This window comes from Hydractinia symbiolongicarpus, chromosome 8, assembly GCF_029227915.1.
Source record: "Hydractinia symbiolongicarpus strain clone_291-10 chromosome 8, HSymV2.1, whole genome shotgun sequence".
In the NCBI taxonomy this organism is placed as follows: Eukaryota; Metazoa; Cnidaria; class Hydrozoa; order Anthoathecata; family Hydractiniidae; genus Hydractinia; species Hydractinia symbiolongicarpus.
The window spans coordinates 24,938,402-24,957,819 of record NC_079882.1 but is presented as its reverse complement, the minus strand read 5'-3'; the positions used below and the strand labels follow the sequence as shown (position 1 = coordinate 24,957,819).

The 19,418-nt window shown below is 33.4% G+C and overlaps 3 protein-coding genes and 2 non-coding genes across 8 annotated transcripts in view; 2 read left to right on the top strand and 3 right to left on the bottom strand.

Annotated features, from left to right (window-relative positions):
* LOC130655784 (mitochondrial import inner membrane translocase subunit tim16-like) overlaps positions 1-19,418 on the bottom strand; it is a 100,206-nt gene that overhangs the window by 12,382 nt on the left and 68,406 nt on the right. The window lies entirely within an intron of this gene.
* Positions 2,327-5,667, top strand: LOC130655777 (bactericidal permeability-increasing protein-like). The gene is made up of 7 exons (XM_057458576.1): positions 2,327-2,555; positions 3,319-3,430; positions 3,932-4,060; positions 4,271-4,344; positions 4,649-4,739; positions 5,226-5,289; positions 5,477-5,667. Exons 1-7 carry the CDS (start codon positions 2,402-2,404, stop codon positions 5,627-5,629), a joined length of 777 nt encoding a protein of 258 aa, XP_057314559.1. The 5' UTR covers positions 2,327-2,401; the 3' UTR covers positions 5,630-5,667.
* On the top strand, positions 5,741-5,822 carry Trnal-aag (transfer RNA leucine (anticodon AAG)). The gene has a single exon. It is a non-coding gene; the product is annotated as a tRNA-Leu (tRNA).
* Positions 6,130-6,202, bottom strand: Trnam-cau (transfer RNA methionine (anticodon CAU)). The gene has a single exon. It is a non-coding gene; the product is annotated as a tRNA-Met (tRNA).
* LOC130655767 (probable helicase with zinc finger domain) lies at positions 7,939-18,925 on the bottom strand. 4 transcript variants are annotated; one of them, XM_057458561.1, is made up of 13 exons: positions 18,814-18,925; positions 17,568-17,764; positions 17,356-17,479; positions 15,648-15,758; positions 15,288-15,572; positions 14,854-14,947; positions 14,609-14,771; positions 13,500-13,633; positions 12,625-13,121; positions 11,719-11,920; positions 11,250-11,446; positions 10,980-11,055; positions 7,939-10,759 (listed from the first exon to the last, which is right to left on the bottom strand). In XM_057458561.1, exons 2-13 carry the CDS (start codon positions 17,711-17,713, stop codon positions 8,421-8,423), a joined length of 4,368 nt encoding a protein of 1,455 aa, XP_057314544.1. In that variant the 5' UTR covers positions 17,714-17,764; positions 18,814-18,925; the 3' UTR covers positions 7,939-8,420. The 4 variants fall into 4 exon arrangements, with proteins under 4 accessions (XP_057314544.1, XP_057314541.1, XP_057314543.1 ...); XM_057458558.1 differs by having other exon boundaries at positions 12,625-13,633; XM_057458560.1 differs by lacking the exon at positions 18,814-18,925 and having other exon boundaries at positions 12,625-13,633; positions 17,370-17,479; positions 17,568-17,708.

Sequence of the window (19,418 nt, the reverse complement as noted above, 5' to 3'; positions counted from 1 at the left end):
ATTCAGTTTCATGTTGTTACACGAACCGCAATCAAGCCACATGTAATTAAAAATATATTTTCTGTCACATGTAATTAAAAATATATTTTCTGTCGCTGATTTTAATAAAGCTCCCTTCGCAAAGGATTTATGAGAGAATTTTAATTTTGAAATATCACCAGTTTATTAGTGATTACAATCGGTTCTTAAGTCGGGTTTACACTTGATCGGATCAATTGACAAAAGGTAGGAAGCAATCCTACAAAGTATTCGATTCAACCAAATTCTTTTAAGTTGAAAACCGGCTTTAAACGTACATCAATAATCTCCCTCAGTTTTAAATATAAAACATTGGATGGACATATTTAGTTAAATACAACTGCTTCACTAATAAATTAGATTCATTCTATGTTGATTTATAAAATTTAAGAATGCTTGAGCACATATCTTGTTGGTATCTGCTGCATTAAAATAATCTAGTGGATCCTAAAATTTCAGGCTTCGCATAATTTCTCAAATATTCTTAAATGTCAATGCTCAGAATTATATTTTGCAATAAGTCATGACACAGCATTCATAAATCAAAACTAAATATTTCCAATAAAACAAGTTGGATAGGATTTTCTCGCGAAAGAGGACAAAGTTTTCAGTTTTCTTGCTTCATAAAAATGTCCCACTCGAATTTTTGGAGTTATTTTCACATCCGGTTCAAATTAGCTAGCATGTAGTCGCAACTAACCGCTGCCTTGGTAGGCATCTCAAAACTGCGCATTGCTGAGATCTTCTTACACAACTAGAACCATTTTCATGTATCCCACAGGAAAAGTGTGAGCTTACCTGTATCACTATTGCAATTAATTGAAACCTTATTCGAAAAAATAAAAACTTCTAAAAAGCAACATCACACTTAAGTTAATGATGCGTGGAAGAATCTGTGGCGAATCGTTTTGTGTACACGAATTGCGCGCTAATATAATGCTTTTTTGATTGTGTTGTTGAAATTGATAATTTTAGTAAATGACCTGCTGAAAATAATTGTTTTGGTTGGTGATATCGAATGTTCTGCCGATTCTGGCGTCAATGTCCTAGTAAAATCTAGTATTCTTGCGGTTCTCGGGAATCTTTAGTGATTCTGAAGGTGTGTTAAGTTTTAATATACTGGTAAAATAAAATTTTATGGTAACTCTGGTTATTAAATTGTTCAAGTGCATAGTCTTGTGTTTTACCAATTCATACCCTCGCAGCCGTGTTACGTACTTTGAACTCCAACACCTAATTCTAACAACCAAAGCAGTAATATTGTACTAATGTAACATTGTACCCTGGGAAGACACATTATTTTGCTTATTATCAAAATATAAACAAAATCAATGGTCAATATTGACTCAATAGGTTAACAAACAGTTTTTGACCACTCAATGTCCATTATATTTAGGACTTTACTTAGTGACTTTAATACCTCTATTTTCTTACCAAGTTAAAATTAAAAAATATTAAAAACGTGAATCATTACTACTTTAATGCGCTTTAATTGCAAGATCAACTTTTTATTTTATTTTAAAATGAAAAGTAATTTCACTGGAAAGTTTGATTTTACCAGAATATTTATCAGAACCCTCCAATTCACTAGTCATGGTCGTAATCGCCAGAAGCTGATTTCACCTGGACTTTGAGCAGGATCATTGGTTCCAACATTAGAATCACTAAAACATTTGATTTCATCAGGAAACTCACCAAAAAGAAAATTTATTACAAAATAAGCCGTTTTTATTACAAAACGCGTCGTCAGCTTATTCATTACTTAACGAGCCGATAATTTATTACAAAATGCGGTAAATTTATTATTATAAAAAAGTTAACGCATTTTGTATAAAAATACGTATAATGATGCCAATTTCTTGGTATTAATTGAGGAAGATGACTTAAGAATTCTTGACTTTTAAAAGAGTTTTAGATACGCCAACTGTTGGTATCTCGGATACCTTCCATCACAAACTTCTCCCTATCTTGAACACACTCATCGATCCCTTTCTGTAACTTTCAAGCCAATTTTCTCTTTGTCTTCTACTTTTCTCGAAAGTCCCTTGGGAAATGAAGACAACTGTTTGCAATCACCCTGTTATGTTTATTTTTTACTAGAATTAAGATTTCTTGCTGTCTAAAACTTGGTCAAAACCATGCTATAAGAAACAACAGTGCTCTATATTTCAAAATAGAGACTTATCTTATTTCTCTGATGTTTTACAGCTGTTTGCAAATCAATTCATATTGAGGTGAAACCTATACATTGAAAAGAAAAACAGTTAAGCTCATTTTCGGCATATCTAACGCACTATGAAGCTGCAGATTTATGCATCAGTGCTTCAAAAGTGTCTTCAAACGTTGCTCAAATAAAAATCCAGAAAATGAAAAGCATGAATAAATGCTTTTCCAAAAAATTTTAAAGTTTTATAGCTTAGTGCTAACAGCGTTATGGCTAGATATGTTGACCTCTTTGCTTTGTGTAGTATTGTTAACTCTTGGCGTCTCTGGTGGTGATTATCTAAAAGGAGCAACTCAAAAGGGACTTGATTACGGTACGTGTATTTTTTGCATGTTATTTTAAAACACTGTGCAAATCTGTTTTCCTGAACAGAGTCAGTACTTTTCAGGCTAGATGGATCGGAAATAACAAACGATTTCTTTGTTCTCAGCTTTTTTATGCAATGTTGTTGTAGATAAGTCATTCAATTGACGTTATTGCAAGTTATGATTGGGTGCTTCCACAACTCTTTCATTTTAGCGATTTTTTTTAAAAAATACTTTTTCTTTTTCTTTTCATGACATCTCTGTCGTCCTGAGACTAGTTTTCTGACTAGAAGTATATTTCTTCTAAAGAATAACCTTCACGAGCCTTTAAACTTTGGCTTGATTTTCGAAATCTTTTTAGTTACAATGTTGATTTCTAAGCTAACTCCATCTAGTGAGTCAGTGTCGATGCTGAACGTTATAGAAAGCTTCTTCCTTGATATAAAAGACAGATGAATTTCTTTGCGTAGATTGACCAATGATGTTTAAAAGGAATTTATAAGTCGTTTTAAATCCATATGTTTTGCTTCTATCAACTAATGTTTTATGCAAATTGCAATGATTTACGATGCGAGAGTTAATATCCCAACTTAATGATAAGAAAACAAACAAGATAAAAACAGAAAGATGTTCTAAAAATCAATCAGATCGTATGTATGCTAGAGCGTTCTTCTCGTGTGCTGTTCTTTGTTTTTAAGGAACAATCCCTTTATTAACATATACTTTTTGGATTTTCTAGCTCAAAAATTTAGTATATGTTTTTTTTTATAGTTCGACAACTTGGAATACCATTTCTTGAGAAAGAAATTGGTACACTTTCTATACCAGATGTTTTAGGAGAAACAAATACGCCGGTTGGAACCATATCATACGGATTGTCGAAGTAAGTTAACTTTTCTTAAAACATCAATCTATTATTTATATCACAAGAATCCCTTTATCCTACATAAGGCTGTGATAAGTCCAGCATCTAAGTGACATATTTGGTACGTGCGAACGTTAGACTATCTAGCATGTCCGAAGTACAAATATTTGCAATCTGCTTAACCAATTTCGTTCGTACGTTATTAGACTAGAAGTCTACTAAGCGAAAACTTACAATTCGCGGACCTAAATGACGTAATTAAATTTGTTTTAAACAAATGACAAGCAAACTCCTGTTTTTAAATTAGTTTTAAAAAAAATGGTTATTTTGGTGATGCTAAATCACATTTTGAATTTCTAATTGTACAAACTCCGCTGAGCATTAAATAAACGCAGACTTGGTTCGCTCGCGCGTGTAAACGGTTGTAATGGTGAGCCATCCTTTAGATTCTCAACTTTGCTTTTTGACATTAAATTCTTGCATTGTTGAAAGATAACTTGGACTGCATTTATATTGTAGGGTAATGTTAAAAGACGTGTCTATACCAAAATCCAACATGACGATAAACCAAAGGACAGGTTTGACAGTGACATGCAATGATGCAGCATTGGACGTCCATTCAAATTGGCGCTACAAAGAAAAAAGTTGGTAAGAAGTTAGTTATTCTGTCTTGTGACAAATCCATAGAATGCAGTTATAAACTGAACTTACTTAAAAGGAGTCTAATTTTATGTTGACAAATAGAGTTTTTTTATGTCATCGTTTAAATAATTTATTCTACCTAGTATGATAAAATTTTACTATGAGTAAAAAATAGAATCGAACCATTTAAAGGACACTATATTTTTTTTCTACCAGGCCACACATTAAAGATAGTGGAACAGTTAAAATTGAAATGAGAGAAATACATTTAGAAATTACATTTTATATAGGTGAGTAATGAATATAATTATAGCACAGCTCAACCTCGTTCCCAGCGTCTGTTGTCTCTAATTAAACGGGGGACGGCGGGACGAACATGTTCGTATCGCCGCCCCGAAGTTAGAAAATATGCATGATGCCCAGGGGACGAGGTTGAGCACAGCTAACTTGGATGAGACCTAAACATCTGGCAATAACCATGAAACATTCTTTCCCAACCAACTACAAAGAAACAGTTACTGTATACTATTGTAGTTTTCCCTCAAAAAATTATTTTTAATTTTTCCTTAAAAAATTTCTTAAAATTTTATTTAGATTCAACAAACGAAAAACAACCATTAGTAGAGACAAGAAAATGTTTGTTGCAAATTGGTAACTTAAAATTAAGATTTCACGGTGGTGCAAGGTGAGTACTTCATCAAAATTCTTAGACTCTTGCAGCCTGATTCTCTTTGCTCCAATGTAAAGACACCAATTACGCCGATGTAAAAACATTGAAGCAGAATAATACACCCCAGCACAGTTTTCGAGACAGGTGGTGTGAAATTACTTGCTTGTGTTTCTGTTGTCATGTTATTATCTCCATAAGGTAACAACATATTTGCCAAGGACGTTTTGAAGTCTTCATGAGAAGCTTACTTTCCCTGCCGTCCTTCACTGTTTTTGCTAACTAAACTTTGGAGTTTTACAAAAACAAGAAAGTGGGAAGGCCAAACCCCAACATTATATTGACAGCCCTGTTCAGCTATTATAAACATACTTTTTGCTCAGAAATGTTGGCTAAATTTGCATATCAAAACACAAGGCTACCTTAGATTTCGCGTTGTTATTGTTCTTTTAAAATTTGCGTACTGTGACTTTTTCTACACCTTAAGTTTTGTTTTTATTTTAGTTGGTTGTATAATCTATTCGCTAACACAATTGCTTCCGATTTGAAAGGAGTCATCGCAAAAGAGGTAAAGTTATATGAAAGTGTTTTTTTTCTGCAACGACAACCTCGTCCCCAGGTCTTACTAGACTTATTGGCCTATATTTGGCCTAAACAGATATAAAAAGCCTAACAAGTCTTGGGGACAAGGTTGATGCAAGGTTTAACAAAATCCAAAACCAGATCTGCTGATTTTTTTTCTCCTTCACTTTCAGGTTTGTAAAGCCGTTTCTAAAATGATTGACCAAGAAGGCGATAAACTTCTTCAAGAACTGCCAGAAGTTGTCAATTCGATAAAAACGCACATAGCTTTGTATAGCAAAGATGATAACAATAGCTATCAAGATAAAGTTGAACATAATTTGTAAATATAGTTTTTAATAGCATAAATAATGTTTTTAATTTACTTTTTTTTAATAGTTTTGACTATAAGCCTACTAAAGTTAAAAACAATCACAATTAGTTATGGGAATTTAACAGGTGGGGTGGCCGAGCGGTCTAAGGCGCTGGTTTAAGGCACCAGTCATTTCGATGGCGCGGGTTCGAATCCCGCCCCCATCAAATTTTACTTTATCTCTAAATTTGTACGTCCCTTTTTTTTTACCCATTATTTTCAGGGATGTGAAATATGGTAAACAAATTTAAAAAACAAACAGATATCACATTTTTCATGTAGTACTTTTACGTTGTAGCGAGATAGCTAGCTAGTCTCGAGCGAAAAATCATTAAATAACTATATAACTATCCTTATGAATAAAGCATTGTCAGTGCGAAGATAGTAAATATAAAATAAAGAAGGCCACACAAAAGAAGTTTATTTCGCAAAAAAAAAAAACAAGTTTTAAATAAAAAATAAAATGAAAAACTTTGCCCTGTGTGAGGATCGAACTCACGACCTTCAGATTATGAGACTGACGCGCTGCCTACTGCGCTAACAAGGCTGCCTTAGCGATGTTAATTAATAAATATATTTCAAAATATATAGTTTGGAAGCCTAACGGCCGATATACACAGAAGAATAATTAGAAGAATAACTTGAGTATATTAATATTCTTCCATTATTTCCCCGTGTATCTTGTAGAAGAATAAAAAGAAATTGAATATTTTTTCGCTATTCTTCGAATTAAAAACAAGCTGATTATAATCAAATCAGTTTGATCATATTCAGCGAAGAAAGAATATTCAAACAATGAGTTGTGTACAGCATTAGCATACTTCTATTGAACAATGACGTCATTGACTCTTTTTCTTTCGAAACTGCGCTTTTACCCACATGAAATGAGAAGCTGTGAAAGAAACTTCACTTATTGTTGAGTAAAGCCGTAGTAAACACAGCGTTTTTTAAAAAAAAAATGACGAGCAATGATAATCCAAACTCATAATCTACAAGTGGCAATAACACTGTAGAAAAAAAAAACCTTTTATAGTTAAAAAAATCTGATCCACTTTCAGCTGGATGAATAATAGCAACACTATCAGCTACACTAAAGCAATTTGGAAACCGCCAGCGTCGCCTTGTTTCATGTTCGTACTACTCTTCCCACTCTTCCCTGGTACTTTAAACTTTTAAGTAGATTTCTCTCAACTTATTTTATATCTCTGCACAAACAACAGGTATGGACTCCGAAATAGTTGTTTTATGGATCCCAAATTGAAACATTAGGCTTTCATGCAACTCGCCAGTGGCCAAGAAATGAAGATTAATAGCTAGATAGATTAATAATTTTTCTTCAAGTTTCTAGAAGAGGGTGAAAATGTCTGTTACTTATAGCATAATAGAGTTATAGCATAGCATTTTACCCCCCTTCAAACCCACGATGTAACCTCGTTCCCACGGTCCTCCAGGAGCTATACAGCCCTGGGCTCGAGGTTGCCAACAACACGCATTCCTATAATGGAACAATGAGGAACATGGATTCAAGGTTGCAAAAGCAAGTACTAAAAGTGCTGAATGCATTCTTGAATAACGTCGAAAACCATTTTTTACCATAAACTGTGCGCTTTTAACGAGGCCTTTTTTCTTTAACAAATTTTTAATAACGCTATTTCAAGTAGCAATGATAGTAATGCGAAGAGCAGCTTCTTCCTCGAAGTTATCCATAGTTGCACTCTGACTGTAACAATCTTCCGTGTATATGTTTGAGAAATAACGAAAGAATATGAAATTAGTAGGCAGGTGTTACAATATTATTTTGATATTTTTACGTGTATTTACCAAAAAAATATTAGAAGAATATTAAAAGAATATTTAAAAAGTGAATATTCTTCTGTGTATATTGGCCTTAACAATCTTTTTATAATTTTATTTTTTATTTTTTTATCTTTATTTCTGTTTGTTTGTTTTTACTTTTTTCTATTCTAATTTCCCCTTTTTTCCAAATACCTTTTTTTTTCAATACTGTAAAATAATTTTCTCTATCTTGCTTAGTGCTGATATTTGTCTGGTTTAAAATTGTCGCAAAGCGTGGCTGCGCGAAATCGACTTCGCGCGAATTTTGCACTGCGCGAAAATGGTTACCTTAAAGAAAAAATACAATGTTCCACCATAGTCTTAAGAAAAGAGAAACCAATAGAAAACGTTTGGTATTAAAAACAAAAAAAAATTAAGAAACATCGTACCGGGGCTTTTCAATAGTTTCTTATAAATCAGGGAATACAACAAAACACAGGGAAAACATCAAGTTAAAAAATTATTTTACATCATCATTTCTATTTACATTTAGAATCAATTTTTTTTTAAATATTTTTAAAATCTCTAAAAATTCATGTTTAAAAAGTAAAAAGCTATAAACTGTTTTGGGGATTATTCAAGTCTGTTATTAGCCCAGCTAATTAACGTGGCCACATCTTACCCTCTTAAATAGTAAATTTATCATGTTTGTTGGGTAGGAGAGACCATCCGCGCTCAAACAATTAAAGGATAAAGGATTACCCTACAATTATCACGTGATCAAAGAACAAGAAGTTACCAATAAAAAAGCACGCTAGGTATTCTGACCGCGCTATTTAGTGGGTCTCTCTTGGGTGAAATTTCAATATTTTTTACGGATTTCAAAATGAATATGATATTTTTATTTATTTGCAGTAAATAAGACTGAACTCATTGAAACGAGGCTGCATAAAAGGTGCGTAAATAAAAAATTGTTGTTGGGAAATATATCAAATTCTTACAATTTCTCCTAGCGGAAACATCATCTTTTCCGGCCAGTCGATGATTTTTACTCCGTATACGTGATCTTCAACTAAAATTCTCTTTTCAGAGCCAACACCTCGTACTATCAAAATAGCTGGTCCGAAAACACCAACAGGTTGAACTAAATCAGTATTTACTCGTTTACAATTGTAATCTAAACTTTTTCGTTTTATTACTTTCACAACCTCGCCCGGAACATCAAACACGTTCTTCACAATTTTGCAGCTTACAAGTACAGTATCTCCAGACAATGCGCGATTGTTACGTCTTAAACCGTTGATATGAACCTGCACACCATTCTCGATGTAAACAGAGCCATGAATAGTCCTATAGTTGTCTGTTTGTCTATACTCGATCTTACCCTTAAAAATATGATTACGCTGACTCAGCACATTGTCGTCTATGTAAGGCGAATACGGCGGTACCATCATATAATCAGATTCGCCATTGTTTTCTCGCGGGTGCGAAAAGCATTTTTCACGTTCACCGACACACCTTTTTCTTCTGCGCATTCGCCGTCTACATCGTCTAGGTGAATTTTTCTCAGTTGTATTATCCGACGGACTTGGAGAAGGTACCCTTTCTGCTTGTTGTCTTGCATGGGTGGTAACATACTCTTTAACACATGGATCATTTCGACGTCCTTTAAACCATTCTACTAAATCTGGATCTTGATCCTCCACTGTAATCGCTGCCAGTTTATTTTCTAACGCACCAATATCGCAGTCCGTTAAATGTTCACCGAATAACTTCGGCAACACGATAACTTCGTTTCCCACTGCTAAATTCTTTGAAACAGGATCTACTTGTTGGTGGTATTGTGAAGTTTGAACACAAACATCTTTTTCTGTGACCTCTACTCTTTGAACGTTTATTCTTTCTTCCAGTTGATCCCGGTTAGCTTCTAAAACATATAGCTGCTGCTTGATAAATTCTAATTTTCGAGGAAGCAACACTTCTGTTGAGTTTGTATTCATTAAACGAAAGCTGACTTCGAATTCATTCCCGACGAGTTGGATGAGGTAAGAGAACGAAGCGAGTGCATCTCCCAACTCTTTGGTTTCTTTGCACTTGGATAAGGCATCCTTTCTATAATACTCATGTACAAGAAAAACTTCTACGTCGGAAAAACGTGTTTTTAAAACATCGTACTCTTTTTTAAGCTCTCGTGTTTTTAATAAATCAATATTGCCCGTAGCCTTGATGTACTCTATATATTCATTCTCTCTAAACAAGTAGATGTTTTCAATTTGTGATTCAATTTGGCTAAAAGCCATGTGAAGATATGTTGGATCCGACGTGTCCTGATAATCTGATAAAATTTGCGCTTCCGTGGTGACATTTTTGATTCGATTTCTTAGGTGATTTTTGACTTCTAAGCTAGCACCAAAACTGTTCAAGAGATACGTACAGTATTCTTCAATAAAATGAATCTTTTGTTGCAGGTTTACAATGTTAGTCGCACGCGGTAAAAAACGATTGAGATGAGTGAAAGGAGAAATCGTGTTGCCATAAAAAAATTGAAAACGGTTTTCAAATCGATTTTGACAATAATTCATGCGATGCTGTTGGTGCCCAGCTGGGCCAAACATGCCACGGTAAACAGCGAACGGTGCATGGGGGTAGTGAAGTCTAGGGTTAAATGCATGAAAATGTCCGTGATAGAAGGGTCTATTAATCAGCTGATGCCTGGCATGAATAAAAGATCTTGGGGGTATAAAACGGATAGGTGGGACATGTGTGTTCGGATCACCAGAATATCCGAATTGATTATCATAAAATAATGGTGGTTCGTAGGCTGTCTGCATCAACGGAGAAGTGTTATCATCAAGGAAAGGAGACGACAGCAACGGAGGGTGGGATTGCTCACTTTTCAAATCTTGAGAAATCTGTGATGCAGAGCCATGCTGCTCATTCGATGGATCTATCTTATCAGTATCATTCAAAACTTTTTCTGTGGTTTCATCAAAATCATATGATTCACTAACAACACTTCCCTCAACGTTCTCAGCCGTCAACTTCTTTAAACTTACTAGAAACTCTTCGTAAGTATCGGCATACGTAAATGTTAAATTCTCGTTGCAAACTCGAAGAATAGTTTTCCAGCATGGCACGCATTGGCCAAACATACATAAAGCAATTGGATCACCAACCATAATGACCTGGAATCGTGCGCGAGTAATAGCTGTGTTTAGCAACTTTGGATTGCTTAAAAATCCCATGTCCTTCATCATGCTATCATCAAAAATGGTAGCCTCGCAGTGTGTACGCACAGTCGATATAATCAGTACGTCAAATTCGAGCCCTAAAAAGAAGAATTAATTTACTTAAAAGCTGTCCATCTATTTTACAAGCAACATTTTGCAATACCTGGTGAAACTGTCGTGATTCAATTTTAATGACCCGTTTCAGTTTGAGAACCCGTTTCCTCAAATCGAAAGTCCGTATAACTACCACTATTAAAAAAGTATTACCGCAAGTCGAAAAAGCGGATGAACAAAAGCCTTTTCGTCTGTAAGACTAACCTTGAATATTATTTACGCTCTCCACACGAACATGCGCCATTTTGTTTCGACGAAGTGTTTTGCGAACACGACGAACCTACGAATAAAAATAATGGAGCGTTCAGCTACGAACTTAATATTTGAAAATTTAGTTTTCATATAATCAAAAAAATGGTAATTTTGCACAAAAAGGGCGCATAAGAGGTCAATATTAATCATTCCATTTCACTCACTCAAACTGAGAAAACTCCCTGCTTTATTGCTGTACGCATCAAAATATCAAAAGCTCACCTGTCCTGGATAAAAAGAGACGACGCATATTGAAGACAAGTTAAACTGAACATCTTTGTCCGACCAAACTTTGACGATATTACGAATAAGAAGTAATATTTCAGTTGCTTCAGCTACATTCTCGTAAGATGGGTTTTCTTTTGATAAAGTTTCAACTCCTTTCACTCCATGAAATTCCACGGGAAATTTATTATGATCTGGCAAAATAAAAAAATAAAAATAATTACACAAAGAGAATAAAGTTAGGCATGCGAAAGCAAGCGAACAAAAAACGAACGAACGAACGAACGAACGAACGAACGAACGAACGAACGAACGAACGAACGAACGAACGAACGAACGAACGAACGAACGAACGAACGAACGAACGAACGAACGAACGAACGAACGAACGAACGAACGAACGAACGAACGAACGAACGAAACAAACGAACGAACGAACGCAAAAAAACAGGACAATGTTACATACCTGCTTTGATCTTATTACTCACTAAAGAATCTTCATAAAACATATGTGAAGCTAGTTCAACAATTTCTTTATAAGAGCGAAAGTTCTCCAACAACTTTAATTTGCATTCAGCATCAAAAGGGTACCGCTGGAACAATCGTTCTAACAAAGACGTTCCAAGGCCGAGATCTTTGGCAACTATGGATGACAACGCCTCACTCATCTGTAGAAATAGATAGGCAAAAACTAATTTTTTTAAAGGTGTGTTTATATGTACAGTAAATAGAAACAAAAAAGAAACAAAAAAAGAGGTTTTTTCCGCATATTGACCAAAAAAGGTTTATCATGAATTCAGCTATAGATAAAGGTTCTAATTTGCGAATTAAGATAATTATTTTTAGATTTTATTAAATGATCTATTAAGCGCCTGGTGTTTAAATAAACGCCCTATTTGAAAATCCGCCATCATTGGAAGAACTAACAAAATACGCTTTAGGATTTAAATCAAGGGGAAATTATGCATTAGAAAGACACATAATAACACGAGTTGTATGATTTTAACAAAACAGAACTTATAAGAACATATATATTTATTAAAATCAGGTAAATTTCAGTACTTTTGTTTCATTAGGACAATTTCATAAGAACGAGGGTAAACAAGAACAAAAATAACAATGACAAGATTGAGAAAGCGAATGCCCTGGGTCGTGTACAAAAAGAGTGTAGAGAATTTGCCACATGGTGAAAACAATGCTCGTTATGTTGGATAAATACTTGATTTATTAAAAACTATTAAAAACTGTTTCAACCCAGACAATAGCTACCACTTAATTTTTGTGATTGCTGTATTAGTATAAGAAGGAATAAAAAGGTATTGCCACTGATAAAATTGATCTCAAACCAGGTTTTAAAATGAAAGAAACGCACCTGCATATGATCACCTGCAAGCACAATTTTTGTAGTTTTCGTCGCCAACAAGAATGGAATGATAGCCTCTACTTCCATAGCTTGTGCGGCTTCATCAATAATAATGTGAGTGAAATATCCTTTCGGGAGTTCCATTTCAGACAACATGTATGAAGTAAACAGGGTTGATATAACAATAGCGTGCTTATCCAAATCTTCTTTACTGGGCATACAGAACAAACCAGTCGATTTATCTTGAGAACAATAAGCTAAAACTGTGTCGGATACTGCTTCAATATACCGATATTCCCAATTAACACGTAGTGGTATTAAACGAGGATCAATGTCATTTACATTTTGACGTAATGACTGAAAGGGGTGGAAATACTCTTCGATATAATGATCAGCAGCACTGTTCGAACGTGTGCAAATTAATACTCGATTTTCAGTTGCTTTATCTTTAATCAATCTCTCAACAACATTAGCTAATGTTCTCGTTTTACCTGCGCCAAAAGGCCCTAAGATTAAAACTGGCGCGTTTTGATTTGGATCAAGACATATGTTTACAGCTCTGCATTGTCCTTTACTTAACAAAGTATCAGTGGTGGATTCCGCGGATGATGGAAGGTTTATAGATGGTGCAACAATGGGAAATAACAGATCAACATCGACCTGATCTATAGTGTAATGCAAAGTCTGAAACGTGTCAACAAGACAAAAGCAGATGTCAACATCCACAGGTATAACAGATTCGTGAACAAGCGTCAACAGTTCCTTATTTAATTCCAGTACTAACTGGCTGTTTAAAATATTCTTTATAATTACTTCATAAACAATTATATCATTGTCCACTCTTCCATCTTTTTCAAAACAGTTCAACCGTACCAAGGCTTTACCTGTTTTTCCAACCAGTCTTACCAGATCTTCCAAGACATGCTCATCGAAAATTATTTCAGCAATCCAAGAATCTGTGTCTTTTGATTTGGGAGTTTTAATACAAACAGCTAAATCTTCCAAATGGAAAGTTATTCTGAAAAGAAAAACATTTAAAGGCATGAAAGCATTTACAACTTCTAAAGAAAGAAAATAAATCCAAGAATCTTAACTTCTGTACTCATGTAAGAAAAAAGAAACACTTTGCTTTGTCATAAGCATCAGTTTTAAACCCAAGTTTTACTTTATCTCTCCATGCACTTCATTTATAGTCAAAATTGTACTTAGTCTTATGCCTAACAGTGGCGGATTGAGCACAGAGAGTTCCTTACAATAATGAAATAACCTTGTCGGCTTTCAAGTTAAACACTTGAAACGTATTCAAAACTGTGTTTGGACAGACTAACTTTTTTTCCACCAATACAAAGATTCTAGACAGCTATTCATTGTGAAATTGTTTTTGTTATTTTTTTAATACACCTTCCCTGAATTACAAGTATAGTAATTTAAAATACTGTTGGTAGCATTTTTGTTGCAGTCAAAACCTTCTTAACCGTTGACTTCTTTTTTTCCAGCAGAGGCCAATTTGTACAATTAAGAAAAAAACTGTTGTAGTAGGTTATTTGTTTGCTGTATTTGCGAAAGGTATATTATTGATTTAAGAACATAAAATTATTTATTAAAAAATGTATTATTTACAAAGCAAAATGTTGAAATTGTCAGGCTTTTCTGTCTGTCACACAAAATGGTAACGCAAGTAGCGAGACATATGTAATGCGGTATAAAGAGGACAGGCAAAGCCTGTGGATATTTTCTGTTTGTTTTTGCCTGCATATAAAGATGTAGCTCTATTGAGGGATGTTTATAAAGAACAAGTATCTCTCTGTATATGAAGTTAATACATTTGTCTTCTGAGGCTTTCAACTTTATTTCCTTCCCCCTGTTTCAACGTTAAAAATAGTGAAAACATCTTTTGGAATCATCAACATTGAGGGCTTGATATGCTATCTGGTTCTCTGTATGTAAAATTATTGTCTCAACAATTTTATCCAAGATTGTATCTTTGTCTCACCTTTGTAAGTTTGCTCTACGTTCGTACTCTTCAATGTAAAGTAATGTATGTAACCTCATGCGGTAATTTTGTTTGGTAAGTTGAGCATCCAGATGTTTGAAAGCATCGAAAACAACGAGATTTTCAATATTGTGTGGAAGTGGATAATTTACGTTGTTTAATCCTAAAAATGTAACAAGGAGTCTCAGAAACATAACATTACAATATAGTAATAATTTGTTTTTAGTGTAAAAAAACTATTGTACCTGGGCTTACTGATCCATCAAAACAAATTACTTTGTGTTTTTCCAACCATGAAAGCTCATTGTTCTCATGCTTTGAAGGATTATATTTCATTGTCTATAAATAAAAAAAGTTTTATTTGCATCATGGCTTTATTGTATAAAAAATATACTTAACCGCCAAATCTGGGTAAATTTCGGATCATTCAAGGGAAGACGCTTTCTAGCTGTACATATTTTTTCTGTTACAAATTATTTGTAGTTCTGCAAATTACATTGATTCCACTTTATCTTCAAACAGGTTTGAACTTCTCTACTGCTATTGTTAATAATTAACCACTTTTTAAAATTTGAATTCAATTTTGAAACAGACCCTAGAATCAACTTAAGCAAATTTACAGCCATTTAAACAGACATATTCTGTTGTGTAAAAAAAAATTGAGTTAATATCAACTTACCTGCTGCAGACTTTCTTCTGTAGCAACTTGAACACCAAGTTTTCGGGTAACTTTCGGATAGCCACCAAAATCAAATATAACTTCTTGCCAGTAGTTGCCATATCTTTTAGCGCAAAACTTCAGGAGGATTTTAATTGACCTGAAATTTCTGTTTTTATTTTTCCATACTTTGCAGCCTGTAGGGAGTTTAATAAAGTCTTTTTGTGTGAAAAATACATATTCCATGGCGAACTCTGGATAATCATTTAAAAAATATATTCTTTCCAATCTTTTTTCTTGATTATCCTATGAAATAAGTTATAGGTATGTGTAGTTTGTGCTATTAAAATCAGTTTCATTATCTCTTAATTTACTACTAACCCGATGACATGTGATGGTGAACACCCAGTTCAATTCTTTATCTTTATCAACATGCATAATAAACATGTTTTCATTGCACAAAATGGAATATCCCCCAATAAGCTCAGCTAACTAAAAAAAAATCAATTTTAGGAAAAAATATATAAAAGTTCATTTTTTGAGGAAAATAGACTGATAACTTTAAAGAGATCTTTCCATGCAAAATTATTACTTTGTACAACAACACCAACTACCTTTCTATATAACAAAATAATAACAATTTGTTCCAAATTTGCAATGGAATAAAGTATTTGGAAATATACTTTTAAACTTACAGTTTCTTTGTCTCTTCCAGGTCTCCTCATCAACCAGAAAAATTATAATGGCACTTGCTGTATGCGTCAATACCAGAATTATTTACAGACCAAATCTGAGTATTATACTCTTGTTAAATAAATTATAAACATGAGCATAAATAATTCTTAGGTGAATATATATAAAGTTATTTTAAGAGAATCTATAAAGATTTTTCTTAAAATATTTAAAAAGTGCTACATTCTCAATTCGAGCAAGGAATAAATTTTATAGACCCAGCAAAGAAGACATCTGAATGGTCTCAATCTATAAAAAGTTAGAATATCAGCGCAAATATTCTGTTTTTTGTGCTTTGTTAAATCAAACTAGACTTTTGCTACCTGATTTAACTGAATTAATTTGAACGGAAAACATTCTCGTTGTTAGAGCTCTTTGAGAAGTTTTATCTTAAAAGGCTCTGAACGCCTCAGTGCCATCTTTCTAGAGGCCTGCATAAAAGATTATACCTAAGCTATCACATAAATTAAATAACTTTGAGTTAACAAAACCTAAATCTTGTTTTCACAGCACATTTCTAGCCCTCTGACATCTAGAAGAACACAAAAAAGTCTTAGAACAAGGTTGAATATATATAAATAATATTAATAACTCAAGTTCTAAGTCTGTTGTGGAAATTAACTTTCACAAGTTCTGAGTATCATACTTTGCAATAATTTCTGGGGTTATTTTTTCATTTCCGACCTATTCAACCCTGTCCACAGGGTATTGTGGCCCCTGAATCATTTTTAATTTATCAAAAATGCAACTACCCTTGTAATGGGATTTACTCACTTTATGCTTTTTTGTGTATTTATCAAACTATAACATCATTATATATATACATTACATTGAGTCTGATTTAATTGATAATGAAGCTTTTCTTTTATTTCATTATTTAATTTAAAACACTGAAGAAAATTGAGTTAAATGTTTATGAGTTCATGTTTTTTTAGATAATAAAGACTAGTTCTTTTTAAAATAGCTTTTCACCCCAAGTGAGTACGTCTGGTCTTGGCTTCAGGTCGTTACATCACAGACATATATCTCATTTGCTCGCGAATTTAAAAGCTGTAATGGCAATTGTTGAAGCACACTCTTGGGTATAATTATAATATTTTTATTTTCAAATATCTATACAGAAATTTTTCTTTCATCGATTTATAATATGAACTCATTCACATTTCTTTGTTTTTGCATGGAAGAATCCCTTTAATACAATAATTTTAAATATATTTTTTCCTGTGAAAAGAATATTAAAAATAATTTTTTGAGGAAAATGGTTGGTCAATAATTTTAATACAGTATTAAATTTATATAATTTGCTTTCCTAACCCTATTAAAAAATTTGTTTGGTAAATATAAACAAAAAAATTACCACACTGTTCCTACTATAATTTTCATCGGTTGCATCCAGTCTTTTTACAATATCCAACCTGAGATTTTCTAAAGAAGGCCCACTGTCTTCACTATATGGTTCAGATTTTGTCTCCATGTTTAATCTACACAGAAGTCAAAAAATAGTTTTTTATGTGGCTAGAATAAAAAAACATTCTTGGTAGTTGGCATTAATTTATTATAAAGACATACCTTGTTTTCCATTCAGCTAACTCACTCTCAGAATGAGCATGTAAACATGAATCTCCAAAAATACACGGTTGTGGCATAATACATAGCATCAGCTGACTTTCCACAGCAGTATCAGGTGGTTTCCTGTGTTTCCAATTATGCTCCATTATTCAGAGGTAAATGGAAATTGGTAAGTCACAGAATTGTATGAAAAACAGCTGAAACAAAAAAAATGGATATTTTTGATCACGGTGGACTGTTGTTTACATTTTCTTAATTAGGTCATCCCTAATTCACATTTACCCCAGACTTACAGGGGTCAGGCTCTATACATCCAGCAAATCACCATTAAAGTTAAGAAGCATCTCTACTAAATTCAAAAAGCAGGGTTTTTTTTCTTATATTACAGTTTTTTTCTACCTGGCTATGTGGATAGCTAGCTAGGTAGCTAAAAATAACTTGTTGCTAATTTACCAACACCAATATTTTTAGCTATACATAGGTGGGAAGATTTTCTACTCTGGTAAGTTGGTAAAACCTGTAGGGCAGATGTCACAAATACATGGCTTTAGGTTTGTTTCAGCTCTAAAAACATGATCATCGATGGGTCAGGGATAAAATAATCAAAAATTCGAAAAAACTGTATTTAGGGGCCGTCAACAAACAATTTTCTTATTCGTTAACAGCAAATTCTAGATTATGGGGGATTTTTGCTGTGGAAACATTTTCTAACTTGTTGAATTTTTTTCATTTTGCCTGAAAGAAATAAAAAAGGTGAGAAAGTGAAATTTGTCTCCATTTTTTTATTTTTAACGGACAATCCATTACCCCCTCCCCCCTAGCAGCCAATTTTCCATTAACGGAGACGAAAAATGTTTGTCAACGGCCCCTTAACCATCTAGCTAGCTATGCTAAATAGTATAAACACTGATATTTATTTGTACATTTCATTTAAAATGGACTTACTCAAGCCATTTTTAACTAGTTCCAGGATGCTGCGCACTCAAACAAAGCACGATAAAATAAAGGTGAATGATGGAAAAAAGGAAAAAGCAACAAGCATATGCCAACGCTTGTTGGTTTTTTCCATATATGGCATATTATGGCATATTATGGCAAGCATATGCCATAATATGCCAATAGAAAAGGTTTAGCTACTAGCTAGCTAGCTAGCTAAATAGTCTAAATAAAACCATGTTTATATTAAAAAAACACTAAGCAGAGTACAAGATGTTTACCCAAAAGATACATAATTACACGCTTTTACCTAACATTGTGCAAAACAAGTGAAGCGGTAGTAGAGCAGGAACTGAAATCGAAACAACATAAGAAGCTAAAAAATATTTTAAAAATGTCATGTAAACTGAACACAAAATCTTAATACCGTATTCCGGGTTTTTTACTTTTTAGATTGTCAGAAAGAGAAAATGCACCCTGGGGACGAGGTTGGTATTGTCTCTCTTTGGTTCCAATTTCACATTTTTTAGAATGCATTGTTTTTTAAGTAAGAAACATTTTTTAGTCAGTTTGGATTTTGAATTTAATAGATAGTTCTTATCGATTGCGCACATAAAAGTTTTAACTTTAAACACAAATTTCTTATCTTTTGTAATGGCACTTCAGTAAGGATTTATTTTAAGGATCAAATAGTGAAGATACTGTTGTTCTTAAGAACAACAGTATCTTCAACAGTATATATACAACTCGACCATGATATGTCAAATAGAGGTTTTGCTATGTAAAATATGTTAACACTTTGTAGGGGTTCTGAAAATTTGTTCTAAAGTTAATGCAGCATAGCTTCGAGGTATAATTTATTTGTTCTTATTCGTACGGTTGTTAACTTTGTCATTAAAATACCCAGGTTTCTTG